The sequence below is a fragment of the Callithrix jacchus genome, chromosome 5, assembly GCF_049354715.1.
Source record: "Callithrix jacchus isolate 240 chromosome 5, calJac240_pri, whole genome shotgun sequence".
In the NCBI taxonomy this organism is placed as follows: domain Eukaryota; kingdom Metazoa; phylum Chordata; class Mammalia; order Primates; family Cebidae; genus Callithrix; species Callithrix jacchus.
The window spans coordinates 104552452-104577402 of NC_133506.1; the positions used below are offsets into that span (position 1 = coordinate 104552452).

A 24951-nucleotide genomic window follows, 5' to 3' on the forward strand; every position below is an offset into this window, starting at 1 on the left:
TGTCCTCAAGTTTCATCTATATGGTAGCATATATCAGAATTCCCTTCATTTATTTATTATTTTTAGACAGGGTCTTGCCCTGTCACTTGGCTCACTGCGACCTCCACCTTCCAGGTTCAAGTGATTCTCCTGCCTCAGCCTCCCAAGTAGCTGGAATTACAGACATGCACCACCACCCCTGGCTAATTTTTGTATTTTTAGTAGAGATAGGATTTCGACATGTTGGCCAGGCTGGTCTCCAACTCCTGGCCTCAAGTGATCCACCCGCCCTTGGCCTCCCAAAGTGCTGGGATTACAGGCATGAGCCGCCGTGCCCGGCCAGAATTCCCTTTATTTCTAAGGCTGAATAATGTTACACTGTATGTACATATCACATTTTGTTTATCCATTCATCCAACCGTGGACACCTGGGTCGTTTCTACCTCTTGGCCATCGTGAATAATGCTGCTCTGAACAGGAGTATATAAATAACTCTTTGAGATCCTGTTTTCACTTCTTCTGGGCATATACCAGAAGTGTAATTGCTGGATCATATGGTAATTCTATTTTTAATTTTTTGAGGAACAACCATACTGTTTTAGAACAGGGATTTTTATCTGTTTTGTTCACTGATACATCCACAGTGCCTCACATAGTGCCTGGCACATAATAGAGGCTCACTCAGTATTTGTGTTTTGAACAAATACATGAATGAATGATCTTAATTGATCCTCACACACCCCTGTGGAGTTGGTCGGTATTATTATTCCCATTTACAGATATGATGATTCCCGTTGTATAGAGGCTGAGGTTCAGGGAACCAGCTGAGAGCACACAAAAAGCAGACTTGGCATGGGATTGATGGGCTTGGCTGGCTTTTTTAACTCACTGGAGAATCAGCACTGATACACGTGCCTAGGCCCTTAAGGACTCAGGCAGTTGAAGAGTCATTTCCTCCGTGTTGTATTTCCTTTGGGAATATTTATACTGTCATTCTCACTGCCTGCTCCTCCCCACTGTGTGACTCCCCCGCCTTCCCCGCCCAGTCCCAGTTTTTCTCTCCCCAGGGCATTTTAACTCGTTCTCTGGACCCGAACTGGCCCAATCTGGAGATCCTCCAGGTGGGTTTCATCTCAGTGCATCTAGCCTTGCTTAAGTCTCTGTTTCCACCTCTCACCCCTCCACCCACCTTGGGGTGGTTATAAGCCTGTTCCCTTCCAAAGCAATTAGTGCAAGGAGGCCAGCTGACTCGGTGCTAATGCTGTTTCATTAAGTGGGAGCAATCCTAATGATAATAAAATGGCACATTTAACATTCAAACATTGAACAGGGTTTCTAAGTGAGTGTGTCTCTCTCTCTCTTTCTGGTATAACAGCTCGATCTTCATAAGGGCCTGACAATACACCTTAATGAGAGACTGGGGAGCTGAGCATCTTCACAGAACCAGAGAGGGGGTAAGGAGGAGACAAAGAATCCAAAGAAAGCGGGTGCAGCGCATTGAGGGGATAAAGACTCCAAGGGTTCCTGGGTTAATGGATTCTGTGGTGCTAATTTAGACAATTAGAGTCTGGAAGCAATGAGGTCACATAGAAAAGAAAGCCCACTACAGACTTCATGCAGGGCAGTTATTTATTTGTTCCACAAATATTTATTTGGTCATCGAAGACAAGCCAGATTGTGTAGGCATTTGTGATGGAGGCTGGCTCTAGCTTTAGGAAAAGGAACTCCAAGGGCACGGTGATCTCTGAGATCATCTTGTTCACCCTCCTCTGGGCAGACTTAGTTAAATCCATCCCATGCTCTTCAAATATCCCAGCAAAGAGATTTTTTTTTTTTTTTTTTTTTTGAGACAGAGTCTCACTCTTGTTGCCCAGGCTGGAGTGCAATGGCGAGATCTAAGCTCACTGCAACCGCCTAGGTTCAACTGATTCTCCTGCCTCAGCCTTCTGAGTAGCTGGGATTACAGGCATCTGCCACCACACCTGGCTAATTTTGTATTTTTAATAGAGACAGGGTTTTACTATTGTTGGTCAGGCTGATCTTGAACTCCTGGCCTCAGGTAATCCTCCCGCCTCGGCCTCCCAAAGTGTTAGGATTAGAGGCATGAGCCACGGCACCCGGCCCCCAACAAAGAGACTTTTTAACAACTGCTTTGGTCTCCGGAGCCAGTTCTTGTGCCCTCTTCTTACTGATATATCCATCTCAAAGGTCCTTGCTACTCTGCGATTGTAGAATATCTGATCAACATTCTGGGAGCAAGAAAGTAGTTGCAATGGGGAGCTGGCCAAGGAAAGAAGGTAAAGTTACTCATCTGGTGTTTACAAGGGATTAAAGTGAGGCAGAAGAAAAGGATGACATCACAGGGACACTCCCTTCATCTGACATCTCCATTTGTGAAATCAGCTCCTGTGCACAGAAGGGAGGCTTCTGACAAGAGGTCAAAGATGGGCTTTGCCCAGGCTTGAGAAACGGCTGATTTGAAAAGGTGCCAGGTCATAAGATGGTGTTAATTTCATGCTTAATTCATACAGGATCTTCCCCACCACAGGGGCCAGCTTGAACCCATGACCTGGGAAAAGAAGAGCAGACTCTCAGGCAGCCTCAGAGACAGAGAGGCTGGGCTCTCTGCACATCCCCTTCTTACCCAGACAGGGCTGACTGCCCTCCTGATCACAGCCCAAAGCCAGAAGCAGCCTCCCACCATGAATACCCCTTCTCTGACTGCCCAGCCTCCTTACACACACAGTGTCCAGGCCAGCACCTATCTGAGCAGCTAAGAGTGTGGAAAATATCATTTTGCCTGGCACTGAGGTCAGTCAGCTTTAAGGCACCCCATTCCCCGAAGCTCAGGCTCACCAGAGAATCCAGCACCAATGACAATGTTGTCATACTTTGGGTGGTGATCGAGAATGAAGTGCTCGTCAGGGGTGTTCTAGAAAGAAACAATCACACCTTGTGACCTTTGAGGCTCGAGGGAAGAGGAAGAACTGCAGGCTCTGACGGGAGGGGCTGGGCTGGATTTCTTTCCAGAAAGGATGGAATAGGGCACAGGGATGCTTCCCACATGCCAGTGCCCCTCTGGGCATGCCAGTCTTTCTCATTTGTCCATCTGCCTTTCTTCTCGAACAGAGCTATGAACACAGTAGGTGTTCAGTTAATCTTTGTAAACTAACTTTAGCCAAGATGCCTCAGGCCCTAGTGACATCTGTCTCTTCTCTTTGTCCCTAAGGCCTGCTTAACTGGAGGAGCTTGCCAAAAAATCTTTTAGAGCTCTTCTGGGAATCAGAGTGAAGGACTGACTGCCAGGCGTAGCCTAGTTTCCTAATGAAGAAGAATAGGAATAATTTCTAACAGGCCCCTCTCTGGTAGAGGTGAACCGACCCACAGAAATGAGCTCCTTTGTTTAAAGTCATACCCTATGTCAGGGGTCAAACAATAGGGCCTGGCCAGTGCGGGGTCTGTCTCCTTCTCCCCTTCTGCAGAGTGGTGAGGGGGACCAGAGAAGCTGCCCAGACCCCTTACCGTGTACATGCAGTGCTCAATGATGGCAGGTTCGGGCTTCAGGTCAGGTAAGTAATCTCTGACAAAGCGTTTCAGGATCTCGATGTCTTGGCTCTTGGCGTGTGCTGTGGGGCAGTCCCGCTCCTCAGGGTCTGCATGGTTGCCGTGGTGATAGCTGACCTGGCTTCCAATCAGAGCAGCGTGAATGTCGAGGGCTGGCCTTCCATGCACACCCATAGCCGAGAGGCAGGCGTGTACACAGGACGGGCCCCATCCATCATTCCAGCCTTCCCACTCCTGGCAGGTGCTGCAGGCTGTCACCTGAGACTGCTTAGCTCTTGGTCCCTACAACCACCCTATGTTGGCAAAGGAAGGGCTCCTTTTGCTGGGCCTCAAGGCAGCTGAGGTTCTTTCCTTGCAAATCACCAAGAGCAAAGCAGGCTCCTGCTGCTGCCCCGGGACCCAAGGGCATCTGTGGAGGGGAAAGTCAGAGAAGCTGCCCCCATCTACCGGCCTTATCTCGGTCTTTCTGCTCACCTTCATCAGCTCTGGATACTCTCCTGTGGGCAGTCCATAGATGTGGTGGGAACTCAGGCCCAGCGCCAGGAAGCACGGAAAGGCCTGGGATACACCATAGCTCCTAGGAACCATCTGTCGCCAGTAACACACGTTGATCCGCAGGGTCTTGAGGCAGGGAGAGGAAGTGGGAGATGAAGAAAGGCCATGGAACCCCACAGCAATGAGAGCAGTTTCTTTGGGGCCCTGAGGCCCTTTGACACAAGCCTGGACACCCTGTTGAATTCATCCATGCTTGTCTCTTATTTACCTGTTACATGTGTTATGATGCACAAAGATCTCCAAGCCTGTCTCTTCTCCCATTCTTAGATTTTTCCCATAACTATACCCAGACCCAGCCCTATTTCTCTCTCTGGGAATTAATAAGACCTCAGATTTATTGAGTGCTTACTATAAGCCAGGTTGTGTACTAAGGGCTTTATTTTTATTTTGTTTCTTTTTTTTTTTGAGACAGGGTCTTGCTCTGTCACCCAAGCTGGAGTGCAGTGGTAGAATCACAACTCACTGCAGCCTCAACCTCCCAGGCTCAGGGCGATCTTCCCTGCCTCAGACTCCCAAGTAGCTGGAACTACAAGCACATGCCACCATACCTGGCTAATTTTTCTTAAGTTTTTGTAGAGACAGGGCCTCGCTGTATTGCCCAGGCTGGTCTTAAACTCCTGGGCTCAAGTGATTCTCTGCCTCAGTCTCCCAGAGTATTGGGATCACAGGCATCAGCCACCACACCTGGCCTCTAAAGGTTTTATATACAGCATATATTAGGTTGGTGCAAAAGTAATTACAGTTTTTGCCGTGATTCTGGTAAAACCGCAAATACTTTTGCACCAGCCTAATAATTCAGTTCTCCAACATCTCTATGACATAGCTATCACCCCCCATATCACAGGTGATACAACTGAGTTCCGTGAGGTGAACGAATTTGCCCAAGGTTGTCCACTAGCAAGAGGTAGATCCAGGACTCAACCTAACTCCATCTGGTTCCAAAGCTTCTCTTAAGCACCAACTCTCAGGCTTTCAGCTCCTCTTACCTGGAGAGGCAGCTCAATGCCCAGGGGACGGAGGAGCTGGTTGGTCCAAGGACCTGCTGTGATGACCAAGCTCTTAGCTCGGTAGCTCCTGGAGGTGGTTTTCACCATGACTGGTAGCCCTGGGCTTATCTCCACCACCTTCTCTCCGTCACGCACCATGCCTCCTAGCTGTCCAACCACATCCTGAAAGGGCAGGAGCAGGGAAAGGTGAATTAGTTCTGTATGTGGTTCACCCTGGTGGACAAAAAGACTTTCCCCTAGGGCAGAAAAGAGTACAGAATCTAGACCTTGCCTATATTGACAAGGCCAGCAGTGTATATTTCACCGCCCTGCCCAAAAAGTCAAGACTAAAACCGGAAGGGCAAAGGCCTCATCCAGAGAGGGGTCTGGGGCTGGCTGATTGGGATCCAGGATGCCGAGCAGGGAGCACCTGCATTGCCCCAGGGCTGTACCACGTTACCTGCAGGGCCCTGAGAGCCTTGTCTGCGTAGAGAACTCCTCCGAACTTGTCCAAGAGCCCCACTTCTCCCCCGGTCAACCGGATATCTGGGAAATGTTGCTTCAGTTCCTCAGATGAAAGACACTGGTGTTCCACTCCCTCCCTAGACAGAATGGCCTGGATTGTCTTTAATTCTTGATTCTCCTTCATTCCCAGAAGCAGTAGTCCAGTCTGCCTGTTAAGAAATAAGTCACCTAGGTGAAGGTGTGTTTCAAAATCCTGGACCCAATGTGGTGGTTCATACCTGTAATCCCAGCACTTCGGGAGGCTGAGGCAGGAGGATCACTTGAGGCCATTAGTTCACTAACCACCTGGCAATCATGCAACCCTCTCTCTGCAAAAAGTAAAAAATTTTTTTTAAAAATTAGCCAAGTGTGATGTCGCATGCCTGTGATCCCAGCTATTTGGGAGGCTGAGGTGGGAGGATCACTTTAGCCAGGGAGGTCAGGGTTGCAGTGAGCCATGATCGCACCACTGCACTCCAGCCTGGTTGAGAGAGCAAGTCCCTGTTTCAAAACAAAACAAAAGAAGGCAAAGCCCTGGGCCATTTGCTCTGCTTTAGGAGGGATCTCAGGTCCAGGTGTAGGCACTGAGAGGCATCATGGCCTCGTATTCAGAGAACAGGTGAAGCCATCTAGAGTCAGTTGGTAGAGTCTCAGTATTCTCATGCTGATTTCCAGCCCATTCCCAAGTCTGCCCTTGGCTCTCGCTATTGGTTTTCTTGTCCCCTATCCCCCTTCTCAGGACCCATCCTGCCCTTGAGGGCACAGATCTAAGTCCTCTTTCATGTTCCATGGCTTGAAAGTGGTGGAAGTTCAGTCAGTTTGATGAGATTTCTTCCCCTTCCTCCTGTCCCTGACCCCATTCACTATTTTGATCTCTCTGTTCTGTATTCTCCTCTGCCCTCCCCGCTTCCATGCCACCCTCTGCTCTGTCCCTTTCCTTTTTCTCTTTCTTGTCGGATATGTTTGTCCCTTCCTGTGTGTCTGTCTCTGTCTCTCAGTTCCTTAGAGGCAGCCTGTTTCGTGGAAAGGGTCTTAAACTGGGAAACCTGGCTCTGTCTCTAGTCCTGGCTTCACCTTGGCATGACCTTGATCAAGTCGCTCACCTCTTTGGGCCCAGATTCCTCCTCTGTAACGTGCCCGTTGAACTGCTGATGGTTCCACACTGGGTGGTAGCCCCCTGCTCACCTACCCACCCTCCCAGGGACAATTGAAAATGGCATGAGCCATTTCTGTAGTTGGCACAATGCCTGGGGCTGCCACTCCCATTCAGTGGGCAGGGGCCAGGGATGCTACACCTGCAATGCTCGAGAAGATTCCACCCCAAATTCCAATGTCCCATGCAGAAACACTGGCAGACGGTCTCCTAGGGCTCCAGCAATGCATTCAGTGACTGTGATTTTGTTTCTCCCTGTACCTCCCTCTATGCTTGTACTCCCTAAAGGAGTGAAAGCTGTTTCTCTTTCATGCTTCCTACCTCTCTGTCACAAGAGACCAGATAGAGCTCCTTTTGGGGGTGGGGGGAACAGATAGAAACAATGGAAGAGTCACTCTGGCCTTTGGGACCGTTCCTGTGGTTCTTCTCCGTTTCAGCTGCTGCACTGCCCAGCAGCGGCCTGGTACATCCCCCAGGTAGTGCGTATAAAGCTCGTAATAGCCTATAATGGAGTCTCATGGATATTACATGCTTCCAAATCCCACATTATCTGGTTGGGGGGATTAAAGAGAAGATTGGGAGGGGGTAGGGACACAGTAGGCCCTGGGGCGGGTGTCAGTACACAGAGCCGCGCAGCGTGCCCAATCCATTTGCCACGGCCCCCGCCTACCCAGCATTCACCACCAGCGAGATAGCAACGAGAGCTCTGCCTCTGCAACGCTCAACAGAGGAAAGATGCCGTGGAGATCCCTGCTCTCAGCAGACTGTCTTTGTTCTGTGGCCCCGAAAAGAACTTCAGATTGGTTCAGAGGTACTGAAAACTTGCCTAGTAAACTTTTTTTTCCCAAGATGGAGTCTTACTCTGTCACCCAGGCTGGAGTGCAGTGGCGCGATCTCAGCTCACTGCAACCTCTGCACCCCAGGTTTAAACAATTCTACTGCCTCAGCCTCCGGAGCAGCTGGAATTACAGGTGCGCACCACTACCCCCAGCTAATTTTTGTATTTTCTTTTAGTAGATACGGGGTTTCACCATGTTGGCCAGGCTGGGCTCGAACTCCTCACCTTGTGATCCACCTGCCTTGGCCTCCCAAAGTTCTGGGATTACAGACGTGAGCCACTGTGCCTGGCCAAACATTTTTTGTTTTAATGGAGATAGGGTCTCACTCTATCACCCAGGCTGGGGTGCAGTGGCACGTTCACAGCTCACTGCAGCCGCAAGTGAGCTCCTCCTGCCCCAGCCCTCCACGTATCTAGGACTACAGGCGCATGCCACCACACTTGGCTAATTTTGTGTGTGTGTAGACATAGGGGTCTCACTGTGTTGCACAGGCCCATCTCAAACTCCTGGCCTCAAGTAATCCTCCTGCCTTGGCCTTCCAAATATCTGGGACTACAGGCATGTGGCACCACACTTGGCTAATTATTTGTGTTTTGTCAACACAAGGGTCACTTGCTATGTTGCCCAGGCCTGTCTCAAACTCCTGTCTTGACCTCCCAAAGTGCTAGGATTACAAGCATGATCCCCTGTGCTCAGCCCTAGTAAACTTCTTAGTCAACAAATAAGTATGAAGTCACATACATATATTTCCTTGAGCCCTTTTTACCCAGTGGGGTCCTGGCTGGGTGGGATTCTGGGAGAGACCTGGCTTAAACCACACCTAAGTAGATGTAATGTGAGATCCCTGACCCGGAAATTCCAGAGCAGCATATTCTAACCTCTGCCTGCTATACCAGCCTTGGCCTCTCATATGCTCTGAGATTTCCTTTCCCTTTTTCCATCATTTCTTCCTCCTTTTCTTCCTCCTTCTTTCCTTGAAATAACTCCTCTTATGGGGATGTACTGTATGGGAAAAATGAACGCATGCCACGACAATGGGCAAATCTGTAGAATTATGAAATGCTGAGTGATGTTCTAATTCCCAAGCTGTCCTGTGGTGGATGAAGCCGGAGCTCCCCATTCCTGGGAGTAATCAGCGAACGGATTCCGCCGGTGAATGTAATTATGCCGATTGTAATCATTTTGCTCCAGCTCTCTGCCCCTGTGGCATTTATTTCTTAGCCCAGATATTGATCTAACAGTGGGAAATTTTCCATCTGAATGTGTGATGCCGGACCCTCCCCTAGTCCAAAGATGTGTTTGGGAAATTCTCATTTTTCGTGGATCACAGCTGAGCTATTTGGCCTGAGGGAAACCGTGCGCTGCTGGAGAAATGCCTTGGATTGGAGAGAGATTTTTGACCATTATGAGCAAATCAGAAATAAATGTAAAACACTGCCTGGAAATGCAAAGGCCTGTCATTATGGGAGATAGGTGAGAGTCTCCTATGGGAAATGCTTAGAGAATTGAAAACCAGTCAATCAAAACCAGCTTGGAGAATGGGCCTTTTCCCCCCGTATGAAGATAGATGACTTCCATGGGCAGATTGAAAATCATTTAAGTGCTTATTTTCTTAATGGCTTTTTCTAGATCCCAACAAATAGACCGCTCATTCTGCATCAATTTCTCACCACTGTGCTCGTGGCCTCCCCATCTTCTTTTTTTTGCTTAGACCTGGGCTGCAAAGTTTGGGAAAGAGAAGGGTAAGAAGAGACAAGGGCATCTGCAGGATGAAAAATGACCAGGAAATGAATGGTCAGGACTAGCTACAAAGAAGGACTTAAAGCCAGCGCTTGGGTTGCCAGGGAACTCTAGAAAAGAGTGCAGCTCCCAGAATGCCCATCAGCTGAGTCAAGAGCATTTGATATGAACTATTCCTTCCTCCAGACCTAGCTTCATCCAGCACTAGGAAGAAGTAATTGAAGATTCCTCCCAAGGGCTGTGTTGACTCCTCTATGGCCCAACTAATGCCTCAGATGTGATGTAGGGAGTTGGTGATCAGGGATTTCCACCAGTTACTATGGCAGGACAGGGTGCGGGATGGAGTGGGGAGGAATTGGGAGGGGAGACTGCTCTCCCTGCACCTGTCATCTCCCATCCCAAGCTCCAGCTCTCCTCTCTCTGGGTTAAAAATGCCAGGCAAGCCAGCTCTGAGTCACCTTGGGGAAGGGATTCGAATGGGGACTTGGTAATGGCTGCTGTCTTTGTTGGTTTTAGAGGAGCTCTCGGCGTTTCATCTTCTGCTCAGTGGGCCGAGGTGGAATTGGTTAACAAAGACTGCTCCAGGGAGGGGATGTGGCTGACAAGCCAGACACTTTGCAGACACAAGAAGCAGCAGCTGCAGAGGGGGCCACCAGGTTCTGCCAGCAGCTGTACTGCCTACGGCTGTGATCTTGTCTGATATTGTCAGCTAAGCAGGGGCAGCCCGGGTCAGGAGCTAGATAGTAGGACTCAAAGGGAGAAGGCGGGGCAGGAAAGAGATGGGCCAGGGAGCTGGGTTTTGCTGTTGGAAGCAGTGTCCTGGCTATACACATCACAAAAGATTCAGACCTTGTGATCTGACACATGTGTCATTGTCTGTTCCCAGAATATATGCAAATATACCAAACCTACCCATGTTTAGTATGCCACTGTCATAGGAAGCAGCTGAACAGAATGAAAAGCACTGGACAGCCACCTGAACTGCCAACTCCTAAAGGCTTTTTTGTTTGTTTGTTTAATCATCATCAAATAGCATTAAGTATGCTCATATCTATCAGTAGCATTATGGTATTGTGCTGGTTCTTCTAGAAGAACGTGGGGAGACGTAAAAACCACACCAATGATGAATCATTTAGAAAACCAGAATCAGTAAAAGCTAAAGGAATTAAAATGGCTTTTAGCCCAAAGGTAGTAGAGCCGTAGTTAGATACCATTCTGAGACTGGGAAATATCTGTTCTGTGTCCCTGCTAAGTAAAAGAACCAAATAAATTAGTGTTCCTGATTACATTAGCCTAGCTATAAGAAAGGACTTTTAATAATCGAATAATAGCAACAATAGTAAGAATACTTAGCACTCTATAACACTTTAGAGGTTTTTAAAGCATATTCACATTACTTTTCATTTTTCATAACTGGGGCTGTGAGACAACGAAATGGTCTTTTAAGAGGTGCCATGATATTTCCCTGTCTTTAAATGCACAGTAGCAGTCTTTTGACCTGGGATGATTTAGGCATGAACTTATTTGGAGGCAGAAATGGACAAGTTAACCAGTTTGAAGTATCTGCCAGGCCCAGGACCAGCAAGCTGCCTGGGGACCAAATCTGGCCTTCTGCCTGTTTTTGTCTGGTCCATCAGCCGAGATGGTTTTTAAAATTTTAAATTGTTGACTTTTTTTAATCCAAAGAAGAATAATGTAGAGTGACACCTGAAAATTAGATGAAGTTCAAATTTCAGTGTCTATAAATAAAGTTTTATTAGAATACATCCGGGCCCACTTATTTACATCTTGCTTTCATGCTACAGCGGCAGAGTTGGATAATTGTAACAGAGACCACATGGCCTGCAAAGCCTAAGATACTTACTAGGTGGCCATTTACAGAAAAATCTGGCCAACCTCTATTGTAGACTTAGGAGTATAGTAATTCTGTGATTTGCATTAATGGGATAAGACGCTGAGTATCTGACAGCAATCCTCTCATGAGGTTGTGGGGAGAACGGAATGAGTTATAGGTATCAGATACTTAGAACAGCTCCTAGTTTCTTTTCTTTTTCTCTTTTTTTGAGACAGAGTCTCACTCTGTCACCCAGGCTGGAGTACAGTGACACAATCTAGGCTCACTGCAACCTCTACCTCCCGGGTTCAAGTGATTCTTCTGCCTCAGCCTCCCTAATAGTGGGATTACAGGTATCTGCCGCCATGCCTGGTTAATTTTTGTATTTTTAGTAGGGGTTTCACCATTTTGGTCAGGCTGGTTTTGAACCCCTGACCTCAGGTAACCCCCCTGCCTCAGTCTCCCAAAGTGCTGGGATTATAGGCGCAAGCTACTGTGCCCAGCGTAGTTTCTTATTGTAAACACTAAAAATATGGTGAAGAGGAGGAGGAAGATGATTTTCCAGGTGCTGTTCTAAGCCCATTACCTCACAGCAGCACCATGACACAGGTATTAGTATCCCTACTTCACAGATGAAAAGTCTGAGTCTCGCCAGAGGTTCAACAGCGAATTCCAAACCACACAGCTGAATGTGTCAGAGCTGAGATTTAGAGCCAGGCCCAGTTCCAAAGCCCCTCCAAATTCCTGTCCTCCTGCCAAAGAGGAGGACTGTGTGCTTCTGAGACTGTCCTACCCAAGGGTCCCTCTCCCTCTTTCCTGCCGCCACTACCCTTGGTGTCTGTGGTTGTTGCATTCATCTGTCTCCTGCCTTTCTTCCCCCGTCGCTCAATGGAACAGGATGCAGCTGACCCAGAATAGATGGAAGGGACTGCCCCTTATAGAAAGGTGCTAGACACTGGGCCAAGTATTTCACAAAAGTCTCATTTAATCCTCACAGAGCCCTATGAGAAAAACTGAGGCACAGAGAAGTGAAGAAACTTCCAAGATCACAGAGCTGGTGAGGAATAGAACACAAAGTCAGACCTAAGCCTGTCGCACTCCAGATTCTTCTCCCTCAGAGATTCCAGACACTCCAACATCTCTTAGTTGTCTCATCGTGTGCTGGGAAGAAGTGTGCCCTCCAAGGCCCAGGGCGATTCTTTTAGTAAAAGATGCTCAGCAGTATTCACAGACATCTGACAGAGAAGGGTGCCTCTGCCAGGCCACCCCCCAGCAAGACATGCTCCTTTATTTGGGTGCTGGGTGCATTAGCTGCCTCTGAATATATCTATAATTAGCTGCCCTGGCTGTATTTGCATAATGGATTTCACTCTGTTCTTAAGTTAATGGTGTTTTTGCAACAGAACAGTAACCTCTCGGTTCCTGGCCACTAAAAAAACTGCCACCCTATAGGGTAGAGCCAGGTGGCAGTAGAGCCGGGGTTTGTTGGAAGTTCAGTGAAGAGTCACAGAGGAGGTGGGAGGGGAGGCGGGGTGGTTAAAGTTCCCATTGCATCACAGAGTATTGACTTTTTTTCCCACGAGTACTTGAAAGGTCGAGGTTTGGAGAGAGCCATGAAGGCAGCCAAGAAAGAGGTGCAGGCTCACTCCCCGGCAAGCAATCCTGCCTGGGGAACAGCCCCATTTTCTTCCTACAGGAAAAGTTATTCCAAGAGAACAAAATGGGTTTCTAGGGTTGCTATGAGGGTGAGGACCCAGCAGGAAAAGTTATGATACTGGTTGGACTGTAAAGAATCCTGAAAGTAACCTCCTCCTCTAGCCCAACCCCTCCCCTAAAAGAGTTGCAGAGGCCTCTGCAGAGTTGAAAGTACACACTCCAGCAGATTTCCGCCCCATTCGGGGCATCTGCCACATGGTGCCTTGCCAGCAGGCTTTCCAGTACTGCTTCTGCTAGGCTTGGACACATGGCCTGAACCCAGTCCTGCAACTCAGAGCCTGGCCAGAGTCCACTGGACCTGTGGGGTGACCACCATGACAGCAGAACTCTCCCATGCGTCTGGTACTTCCTGAGCCCTGTGTCCCTCCCATTGCATTCCCAATGTTCCATGGCACTGCCCCTTCACACACTACAAGCACCTGCAGGTCGGAGCCCCGTGATTCAAGGAATTCCTCCCGCAGCCCACCTGTGCAGTTGGGTTCCAGCCTCATGCTCCAGTTGGGCCCATATCTGATAGCACTCATGCATCATCCGGGTGTAAAAGTCTTGCAGGTATGCCTTTCGGATTATCCGGCTTTGTCCATGGGAGCTTCCTCGGGAATGTGGTAGAAAGAACTGGAAGTGGAAAACAAGAGCGACAAAGGAAGCCATCACCCCTTAAACCCAGTGTGTGCTGTCAACCAGGAGTCATGTATCCTTCAAATATTTCCACACAATCCGGGGAAGGATTACGCATAGGAAGATCATTTGAGCCCAGGAATTTGAGACCAGCTTGCGCAATATAGCAAGATCCTGTCTCCTCAAAAATTTAAAAACTAGCCAGGTGTGGTGGCATTTTTAATCCCAGTAGCTTGGGAGGCTGAGTAAGGAGGACTGCTTGAGCCCAGGAGTTTGAGGCTGCAGTGAACTGTGATTGCACAACTGCACGCAGCCTAGCAATAGAGTGAGATCCTGTCTCAAAAAAAAAAGAAAATCCAAACAATCTTTCCAAATTCTCTCTGTATGACCAATTTACTGACTCGGCAATCAAGATAGAAGTTGTTCAATAGCCCTAACTTGGGCTTCCTTTTAACATCGTTCACATCCAGAAGTTTGTTAGCTATTCTTCAACCATCCTGCTGCAATCTCACCTCACTTCAATTCATAAGGAAGCAAAATTACAAAAAAACCTTCCATATCATGCTGGTCTCACCCCTTCATTTTATGAACAAGGAAACTGAGGGTGACTTTACTTCCCTGTGGCTACAGATCACTCAGGGTAAGAAAACCACCTCAGAATTCAGCAACAATGAGTTTCCTGAGAGGATGAACCAGGAATCCCTTGGGCTTTGAGAAAACCGATAAAGAAATGAAAAAGGTTTCTAACTACTCTGGCTCATTACCAAGAAGAGCAAACCGTAACCAGCCTGGGTAGCTGCAGGCAGAATGGACGGGAGAGCCCACTGCAGTGGGAAGTTCTGCTGACAGCTGGGCGGCCCTGTCCTCGAGGGACCCTGCAGACACACAGCGCCCACCCACATATGCAGCGGTCACTGCAGACTGCACTGCGTAGTGGGAAAAATAAGACCTCAGTCTCACTGATCATGTATCAAACGAGGAGGCTGCTATTATCTGGAGGTGGCAGAAAAAAACAGAAGCTTCCAGGCCAGGAATATGCAGGGCAGAATCCTACCTCTTAGGCTGATAAATCAACCTTTGCCTCTAGGCAAAATTACCTTTACTTTAGGTTACCCAGAACCAATTATTTTTCTGGGTCAGATCAACCATTTGGGCACAGAAGAGACAGAGTAGTGAGAAGGAAGAGAACGGGGCCTGGGACACTTGGTGAAGGGCAGGAACTAGGAGGCAGTAGGAAGAGAAAATATGCCTAGATGTGGGTGTGAGGGATGTGAAACTTCTTTGAATTGTCATGAAACACACTAGGCAGCTAAGATACAAATTACACAGAATTTTTGATGATTCAGGCCCTTTGGCCTTGCCCTGCAGCCTGCTGGCTCTGGAACCCCTCTACAGGGAAGGTGAGTAGGACAGTCCTTAAGGTCAGGGGTGCAGAAGGGACACAGTACCTGCTCCAGCAGGAGGACCCTCTTCCTGTGTTTGGCCAGGTGGTATGCAGTGAAGCAGCCCTGGATGCCTGCCCCAATCACAATGACGTCATAGAGATCTTTCTGAGCTGCCATGATGCCCACTCAGCCCCACAGCCACAGAGCCTCAAAGGCAAAGGCAAGCAAAGACAAACTCCCGGCTGAAGGACGAGGATAAAGGTGAAGTCCAGCCTGGCCAGTGTTCCCACAATGCCCTGGGGCCGTGTCCTCCCCATTCCCTCCCTGCCAAGCCTGGCCCAGGGCTCAGCCTCCCTTCTCCTGCAGAGCAGAGCTGGGTAGTCTGATTTGTGAGGTTTAGCCCAGCTCAGCTGCCAGCCTCACCCTTGTATCCCTGTGGCTTTCTATTCTTGGCTCAATTATTGTCATGCAAATGGCTCCTTCCTTTGCCACCTTCCTGTCTCATTATGATCTTTGTCTCAGGACAGCGGCCCTGGAATTTCAATGCCTCCTAGACCGTACTGGGCACCGGGAATGCTGCCTGCCTCCCCCTGCTGGTTTTCCCCTCTTCAGCCTGATTTCCTTTAGAGTTTCTAGGGGGCCCAGCTAAGAATTTGGCACGATGCCCAGGGAAAGGCCCACCTCCCTGGTGGGTGGTGAGGTCAGGGAGTAGAGGCAGAGGCCAATTGGGAGGGCAGTTTTGTGATTATGAAATTATTCCCAGCATGTTTTACTTTCATTTTGAAGAAAGGAGAAGAAATGATCCTGAAAAGATGGAAAGGACAGAGTGAGAGGCGGAGCCCTCTCCTCAGGCACAGGGAGGGGACCAGGCGCCAGCCCAGTGCCTGGAGGGGCCCCGTGTTGAGCATCTCTCTGCGCCAGGCAGTATGCTTAGTAAGTACTGATACTGGGGTTCAGGACGGAGCCAAGATGGGTAGGGCCTGATTCTTATACAGTTGGAGGGGCCTCTTTGAGCAAATGGAAAAAGGAGAATTATTAACACAAAATTAGATGCCTGGATGTGGAAGAAACTGTTCAGTTAAGGAACCCTATGCTTGAAGTTTCATTTTTTTCATGGTAAATCTGCCTCTGTGTGTGATATCTCATTTACTCCTCCTTGCCCTAGGAGTTTCTGTATTGTGATTTGTTTTGTTTTGTTTTGTTTTGTTTTGAGACAGGATCTCCCGGATCTCACTGTCATACAGGCTGGGAGTGCAGTGGCACAATCTCTGCTCGCTGTATCCACCACTTCCTGGGCTCAAGGGATCCTCCCACCTCAGCCCCCTGAGTAGCTGAAACTATAAGCACACGCCACTATGAGCAGCAATTGTTTATTTTTTGTAGAGACAAGGGATCACTATGTGCCCAGGCTGGTCTTGAACTCTTCTACTCATCTAATCCTCCCATCTCAGCCTCCCAAAATGCTGGGATTACAGGTACGAGACACTGCACCTGGCTTAGGAGTATTTTTATCCCCACTTTTGACAGATTAAGGATGGTGTCAAATTCTTTATCACTCCTTCCATCATAGACTCTATGACCAATTCACCAATAAAATATGGCAAAAGTGATACCAATGACACTTTCTGGTCCAGCCCTAAAGAAACTGGCAGCTTCCTCTTCTTATGTTTGAACCCTGAGCTACCATGTTAGAAGTGCAGGCACCCTATGGGAGAGTGCACGTGGAGAGGACCTGGGACTATGTGGAGAACCCAATGTAAGAATGAAGTCTCTGGGCGCAGTGGCTCACATCTATAATCCCAGCACTTTGGGAGGCCGAGATGGGCTGATCACCTGAGGTTGGGAGTTCGAAACCAGCCTGACCAACATGGAGAAACCCCATCTCTACTAAAAGTACAAAAAATTAGCCAGGCATGGTGATGCATGCATGTAATTCCAGCTACTCGGGAGGCTAAGGAAGGAGAATTGTTTGAACCCAGGAGGCAGAGGTTGCAGTGAGCCGAGATCACACCATTGCACTCCAGCCTGGGCAACAAAAGTGAAACTCAGTCTCAAAAAAAAAAAAAAAAGAATGAAGTAATCTTGGCTTGGGAGGCTGAGTCAGGAAGGATTGCTTGAGGCCAGGAGTTCCAGACCAGCCTGTGCAACATGGCAAGACCTTTCCTCAAAGAAAACCGAAGCCATCTTATGTCCTCCAGCCCAGCCTAGCACCAGCTAAATACTACCGAGTGACCCAGTTGATGCTGCATAGTGCAGAAGAATCACCCAATCAAGCTTCATCTGAATTCCTCATCCACAAAACCGTGAAACAGAATAAAATGGTGGGTTGCTTTCAGCCACAACATTTTGGGAAGGTTTTTTTTTTTGTTTTTTTTTTTTTTGAGACAGAGTTTCGCTCTTGTTACCCAGGCTGGAGTGCAATGGCGCGATCTAGGCTCACCGCAACCTCCGCCTCCTGGGTTCAGGCAATTCTCCTACCTCAGCCTCCCGAGTAGCTGAGATTACAGGCACGTGCCACCATGCCCAGCTAATTTTTTGCATCTTTAGTAGAGACGGGGTTTCACCATTTTGACAAGGATGGTCTAGATCTGTTGACCTCGTGATCCACCCGCCTCGGCCTCCCAAAGCGCTGCGATTACAGGCTTGAGCCACCGCGCCCGGCCGGGAAGGTTTTTTACCTTCCCAGCCATAGCCAAAATACTGCCTAACAGCTGAAGACATGAAGGCTTAGAGAGGTCCTGTCTTACCCAAAACCACATTCCTGGTATACAAAGACACTGAGGCTGGGCACAGTGGTTCACATCTGTAATCCCAAACTTTGAGAGGCTGAGGCATGGGAGAATCACTTGAGGCCAGAAGTTTGAGACCAGTCTGGGCAACATAGCAAGACCGCATCTCCTCAAAAAATGGCAGTGCATGCCTGTAGTCTTACTTGGGAGGCTGAGACAGGAGGATCGCTTGAGCCCAGAAGTTTGAGGCTGCAGTGAGCTATGATCACACCATTGCACTCTAGCCTGGGCAATGGAGCAAGACTCCAGCTCTATGAAAAAAAAAAAAAAAAGACACTGAGGTATGACCCTAGGTCTGTCTGCTCCAGAAGCTGCTCCTTTAACCACTGTGCTTTACTGAGGATGAGCCAGAACTTGTAATGATGATTCGGTTTCAATTTTTCGCTGCTTCTCCCACAGTGAGTGGGAGAAAATAATGGTCCAGGAAATGCACATGACTACAGGGGGCTGCCAGCCTCCACACAGTGGCCTGCCAAGGCCCCCAGCAACACTTTTCATTCCACAAGTAATCCCCCAGACTGCTCTTGGCAACTGGCTGTCCTCTCAGCCCAGCCCTTTTGTTCCTAGGAAAATAGGAGCCCAGAGAGTAGGTGCCATCGGACTGGATTTTTCTTTCTTTTATCTTTTTTGTTGTTGTTGGTACGTGGTTTCACTCGTCACCCAGGCCGGAGTGCAGTGGTCACAGCTCACTGCAGTCTCAAACTCCCAGGCTCAGGTGATCTTCCCACCTCAGCCTCTAAGTAGCTGGGACCACAGGAGTGCACCACCATGCCCGGCTAATTTTTGTATTTTTTGTAGAGACTGGGTTTTGCCATGCTGCCCAGGCTAGTCTCAAACTTCTGGGCTCAAGCAATCTGCCCACCTAAGCCTCTCCAAGTGCTGAGACTGCCCAAGGGTGATGGTTCACACCTGTAATCTCAACACTTTGGGAGGCCGAGGTAGAAGGATCACTTGAGGCCAGCAGTTCAAGACCAGCCTGGCCAACATGGCAAAACCCTGTCTCTACTAAAAAATACAAAAATTGGCCTGGTGTGGTGGCATAAGCCTGTAATCCCAGCTACTCAGGTGGCTGAGGCAAGACAATTGCTTGAACCTGGGAGGTGGAGTTTGCAGCAAACCGAGATTGCACCACTGCACTCCAGCCTGGGCAACAGAGCAAGACTCTATCTAAAAAAAAAAAAGCACTGGGCTACAAGCATGAGCCACCATGCCTGACTTTTATTCTTCTGAAAAAAAAAAAAAAAATATATATATATATATATATATAGAGAGAGAGAGAGAGAGAGAGAGAAATATATATATATATTTCTAGAGTCCAGAAATCCTCACAACTCCATGCCACTCCCACCCCCACCCCCTGGGACAGGCTAGCCTCCACATCACAACTGGACAGCTCCCAAGAGTAAAAAATGGCTGACATAACCGAGAAAAATGTTCTATCTGAGTATGTAAAGGCTTGATGTAAATATATAAGATCAGCCCCCAGATTTCTCTTGATAAGATGTCAGAGGAGATGAACAGTTTACATATGAGGAAAAGCAGACAATAAATCCTCACATGGAAGAGTGCCCAGTCTCACTAGCAATGAAAGAAATGAGAATTAAATAACTGCAAGGTACTATTATGTGCCTATTAAATGAGCAAAACTAAATAAAAATGACAGCATCTTATGTTGTCAGTGCTGTGGGGACAGAGGTAGTGGAGGGTGGCAATTTGGGTCGTCAGATCTCCTTGGAGGTGGCTGAGGCAATACACAGCCATCCAGGTAAAACGGCTCAAACTTTCTGACCTAAAAATTCAGCCTGGGGAACCACATCCCAAGAGGAGACAAAGGCATGAAGATATTTATATCTGTGCTTCTATAATATTTTTTAAAAATGGGAAATAACCCAACCACAAGGAATGGCTGAGCAAACTCTGGCTCGCTGGCACAGTGGAATACTACGTAGCTATTCCAAATGACAGGCTGGACTCTGCTCTGCAGAAATGTGTGTATTAGATAATCCTGAGAAAAACAAGCAGAACACAAATAGACACGGACACACATCGCAGCCAAGTGTTCTGTGTGTGTGTGATCAAAGATCGAAAGAGAACTTGGTGGGGTAATTGAGCTTCATGCTCATTAGTTGCCGTATTCTATAAAAATCACACATCCATTCACAATTTGTAAAAGAAGGAGCAAGCCCCTGAGGAAGCAGATGCTTCAAATCTCCCTGGCCCCTGGTTCCAGGGCCTGGGGAAGTTCATTCTTTGTTCTAGTCTCAGTTCTTCCTCCTGCCCTCGATATTTCTTATTGTTCAGTCCTCCAGGGAAGCTACAAAGCGTCTCTGTATCCCGCTCCCCCACCCCCACTTTGTTTAATACAATATCCCTTCAGAGATAAAATGACAATTCCATTTCCCCATCCCTACTTCACAAGGCTGCCCTGGATTCCTGGACTCAAGCATTCTGCTTCTCGTTAAGAATTTCAAACAGCTCCTCCGAAAGCAGACACTGGCTATGGCCCAACCTTGAAATGAAAAGCGAATCGACTTCTGAAGGCTTCCCCTTCTCTCAGGGTTGCCCGTCCTTGTGGATGTCCTGACAGGGGCAGGCAGAGAGAAGCTATCCACTCAAATTCCATTTTAACACCCATTCTGGATCGGAAGACTATTAAAGGGAGAGCCAGCAGCCTTACACCTTGCTGCTTGTGTGTGTCAGCAATCGCTTCTTGTGTCCTGGGGCAGAGACGCTGAGGATATGAGGCTGAGCTGCTCATCTGATGGCTTGATTGACACTTTACAGACGGGGGTGGGAGAGCCGAGCCAGGGAAGCAGCAAGCTGTACAGATCAGAAATAATGAGAGGACCCGAATCCGGAGAGAGCAAGGAATAAATGAGAAACCTAGGAGTTGGATGGCGAGGGAAACGCTTCTGTTCTCTTTTCCCTGCCCTGCTTTGCCAAGGAGCCTGGGGCAAGGAGGCAGGCAGGCAGACCAGGAAGGGTGCTCTGGACCCATCCTGCCAGCTGCTGGGGTATCTGGGGCATCCAAACGTGCAGAGGATGCCAGCGTGAGAAAACAGACAGCAGCAGAGCAGGCTTTGTGCATGGTCTCCATACATATTGCCAGCCCAGTTCAGGTCTCAGGTTTAATCCCTTCTCCGCCATCTTCCCTCCCTTTGCCCCGAGGGTCATCTGTCCACCATCTCTTACCTAGATTATTGAATTAACCTCAAAACACTTCTCCCCACCCCATCCTTGCCCCTCTTAATCTATCCTCCGCATCCCTGCCAGAGTCATCTCTCTAAACAGCAAATCTGAACAGGTCACTCCCTGCTGAAAATTCTTTAATAGCTGCCTATTTCCTATTAGGATAAAATCTAAATTCTTTAGCTTGGCACACAAGGCGGTTCACACTCTGGCCTCTGCCTGCTCACACTCTGGCCTCTGCCTGCTCTTGCAGCTTCGTCTTAGGTCCCTTCTCACTGTGTTCTTTATGCCTGGGCAACGGCGAGCCCAGAGAGGATTTCAGCATTCCGGGTGATTCTTCCAAATTCCCTGACACTCCCAAGCCCACTTAGACAGCCTCTCTCCTATACTCCCTGCCCACCCTGCGCATCTCAATAACAGTGAGCATATTGTATTATAATTGTTCGCATGTCTGCCTTCCCCCAGGCTCTTTAAGGAGAAGGCTTTTTTTAATTGTCATTTTTCCGTAAGTAATGCATACACATAGAACAACAGCATAGTGTACAAAAGAGACCACTGTGTAGAGGATGTCTTTTTCCACCCTATCCTTAGCTGCTTAGTTCTCATCAGATATAAGCAACGCTGTTGCTATTTTCTCTTGTGTCCTTCCAGAGACGTTCTACGGGTAGACAAACATATACAGTATGTTCTCTTTTATTCATCGCAAAAGTAGGGTATAGAACACCCTGGTGTTTTCATTTTCTTTATCTTGGCAATCCACATCAGTCATACCGAGTGGTCGCCTTCTCCCTGATGGCTGCATAGTATTCCATGGTATGTGGGAGACATTTGGGAATAAGAAAGCATCCCTTCCTGTTTGCTGATAGGTTGTGGGTTTCTCCGACTCACAAAGCTTTCTAGCTGTCTGCTGTTGGGTGTTCAGGGAGGGTGAGATGCCTGTTATGGCCTGGCAAGGTTTATCGAAGGCTGACAGTGCCCTTTGTGAGTGCCCAGGACAGCACCCACCTTCAGACCAGGAGGTGGAGGGGGTCGAACCTTTATGTTTGTATTTGTTAAATGACAGATATTAGAGTCAATGCTTCTCCCTCAAGATACAAGAGTACAGTTGCTAGGCAGACTCCAGAAAATAAGAAAAGCCTTGGGAATTCAGACTGAAATCTCTGAGAAAATATAAAGTCATGATTTAGCCTGGAAGTTAGGGGCAGGCAGGATAAACCCACAAATGAGTGCCCTCAGACCTCACGGGGAGAAAAGGAAACATACCAAAAAGGAGGGTGGAGTGGCTTTCATCTGTCTTCAGGGGAAACTTTCCTGCAGATGAACACTGGGATCTCCTTTTTTATTATTATTTTATTTATTTATTTATTTATTTATTTATTTATTTATTTATTTTAGAGACGGAGTTTCACCATATTGGTCAGGCTGGTCTCAAACTCCCAACCTCAGGTGATCCGCTGGCCTCAGCCTCCCAAAGTGCTGGGATTACAGGCGTGAGCCACTGCACCCGGCCCATCACTGGAATCTTCTTAGCCTTATTTCCAGGTCTTTCCCTGACAACCCTGCACAAAAACATGTCGGTATTTGCACACTCATCTGACTGTGGTGCCCTAAAATATCCCCAGGTAGTCATTAAGTGGTGTCTTCATACACATGTACATCGGAGTGGGTATATATCTACCAGTAGGCTTTTGAGAAGGCCCCATTAAAGCTCAGCAGGCAGGGGGAAAAATGAGAAATGAGAGTGCTGAGAAGTGGTCCTGGGTCTCTGTGGAGCTGAGCGTGTGTCTGGGATGGAGATGAGGTATGTGGCCCCTGTTGGCAGCCTCCCCTCCCTTCTCTGCAGAGATGCTCTCCCATGTCTTTCCTGTGCCTCACAGCCTGGATATCACTATACCCTGAAGTGGGGATTTGGGGGAAGAGTGGAGATTGGGAGCAGGAAATGTAAACAGCTTTTACATGAACTGGGTTGGCTTGACAGGTGACAGGGCAACCAAAATTCAGCAGCATGCAGGAAGATTAACTCCAGGATTTGGCCCTCTGGTCGTCTCCTTTCTGGGTAGATATGGTCTTCCCCTCCTAGCTCTGCAGCCAGTCCTGCTGATGTTACTGTTTATTAGGGTACATAGACAGATATGCAAACTCGGGTCTTTCCCACACTATCCTGCCAGCTATGGAGGCAGAGAATCTGAGGGAAGCCTGAGAAAAAGGAGGGAAGAGAAGCAGAATGCTGGACGACTTCTAACCCTTCTTCAGTGCCCACCTTCTGCTTGTTGCCTCCAGACAGGCCCCAAAGCCAGACTGGCCCATCTCTGGGCCGTGCTGCCTGCGAGACAGACACATCTTCCTTGCTCTTTTTTCTCACTCTTTCTTATTCTCTTCTTTTTTCTGTTTCTGCCTCGGGTCCCCTTCCTTTCTTTGAAGTCAAGAGAGAAAGAGAGGGCTAGCCTGGTATTGTGGCACGCATCCATAGTCCCAGCTACTCTGCAGGCTGAGATGGGAGGATCACTTAAGCCCAGGAGTTTCAGTCCAGCCTGGGAAACATAGCAAGACCTTATCTCTTAAAAAAATAAGAGAGAAGGCTGAGCATGGTGGCTCACGCCTGTAATCCAAGCACTTTGGAGGCCCAGGCGGGCGGATCACCTGAGGTCAAGAGTTCAAGATCAGCCTGACCAACATGGTGAAATCCCTCTTTGGAAAAAAAAAAATAATAAGAGAGAGAGAGAGACTAAGAAAATAGCTAAATAAAAATAAGGGAAGGCCTTTATGGTTGGATAATAAGAAACCAGGACCTAGCTAGGGAAGAGGCCTTGAAGCAGTGGAAAAGGGAGAAAGGCCTAGAAGAGCCAGGGAATCTTTGCTGCCAAAGACAGAAGGCTATTCTTCTTGTTGGGAAGCCCAGGGCTTTTTCTTCTCATTGGGGTTTGTATGGGAAGTTTAAGTGTGCTGGAGCTGGAAAGGCTACTCTCAGCTGTACCCCTCCCTCCTTTCTCACCTGGCTGCTGGTTTAGACAGAACTGTCATGTTTGGAATTTCATGCCTCTTGGATCTGTGAACTGGTGTCTTTCATCTGCTTTGGAAAACTCTCAGACATTATCTCTTCAAACACTTTCCTCTGCCCTATTTGTTCTTCCCCCTCTTTCTGAAATTTGTATGTTAGACCTCTGCATGCTGTATCTCTTATCTTCTCTATTCTCCCCCTCTTTTTTTAATCTCTGAATTCTGGGTAATTTCTCCTTATTATCTCCTACTTTGCTAACTCTCTGTTCCACTGCATCTAAGCTGCTTTTAAATTAATAAGTTGAGTTTTAATTGCAGTTACTGTATCTTTAGTCCATTTTGTCACCTTGCATAATTTCCTGTCCCTGAAAATATTTTCAAGCTTGTCTTTTATTTATTTGCCTATAATAAGCATGGTTTTATTATAGTCTATGTATGATCATTTTAATATGTGAAGTCCTCACAGCTTTTTTTATTTTGTCTCTTGTTTCTTTAATTCTCATTCATGGAGCCTTATTTTCTTATAGGCTTGGCTGTCTTTAATAATGTTCTGGTAGCTGTGCTTGAACAAATATATTAGAATTATTTTCTTATGCAGGTGCTTCCTTTATAGCAGATTGTGTTTACTTCTGCCAGGCATCAGGGGCACAACCATCTAAACTTAGTTTCCAGCCTGAGGTTCCCTGGAGCACCCAGGCAATGTGAATGGAGCTAGCTTACTTTGGTTTACCCTTATCCTGATGGTGTAGCCCTTTGGGGGTCTCAGCATATTGAGGGGAGAATCTTTTACTAGAGTCTCCATGATGAGCAGGCACTGGGCTTGGATTTCCAATTCCCTTTCTCTACCAAGCCATCAAAATGAAAGTTCAGATTTGCAAGAATTGACAGATGCTCTTTAAGGGAAAAGCGTTTTCTATGCAGCCTCTGGTTTTCTCTTCCATGTTGGCTTGTTAATTGCTCACTATTTTATTTACTCCTCAAGGCTTTTAAGATGTTATCTATTAGGCCGAGTGCAGTGCTCACGCCTGTAATCCCAGCACTTTGGGAGGCCAAGGCAGGCAGATCATAAGGTCAGGAGTTTGAGACCAGCCTGACCAACATGG

The 24951-nt window shown here is 47.9% G+C and overlaps 1 protein-coding gene across 2 annotated transcripts in view; it reads right to left on the bottom strand.

The window, feature by feature from the left end:
• Positions 1–1590: 1590 nt before the first annotated feature.
• The window catches only part of PIPOX (pipecolic acid and sarcosine oxidase), a 108668-nt gene continuing 85307 nt past the window's right edge, over positions 1591–24951 (bottom strand). The window contains exons 1-8 of one of the 2 annotated variants that reach the window (XM_002748229.6): positions 14937–15111; positions 13337–13485; positions 5545–5758; positions 5085–5267; positions 4018–4164; positions 3502–3660; positions 2836–2911; positions 1591–2548 (exon numbers count right to left, since the gene is read on the bottom strand). In XM_002748229.6, the coding sequence (XP_002748275.1) occupies positions 2418–2548; positions 2836–2911; positions 3502–3660; positions 4018–4164; positions 5085–5267; positions 5545–5758; positions 13337–13485; positions 14937–15050 (1173 nt within the window). In that variant the 5' untranslated portion in view covers positions 15051–15111 and the 3' untranslated portion in view covers positions 1591–2417. Of the gene's footprint in view, positions 2549–2835; positions 2912–3501; positions 3661–4017; positions 4165–5084; positions 5268–5544; positions 5759–13336; positions 13486–14936; positions 15112–24951 lie in introns of those variants that run through there. The other variant, XM_054256161.2, reaches the window with a different exon arrangement.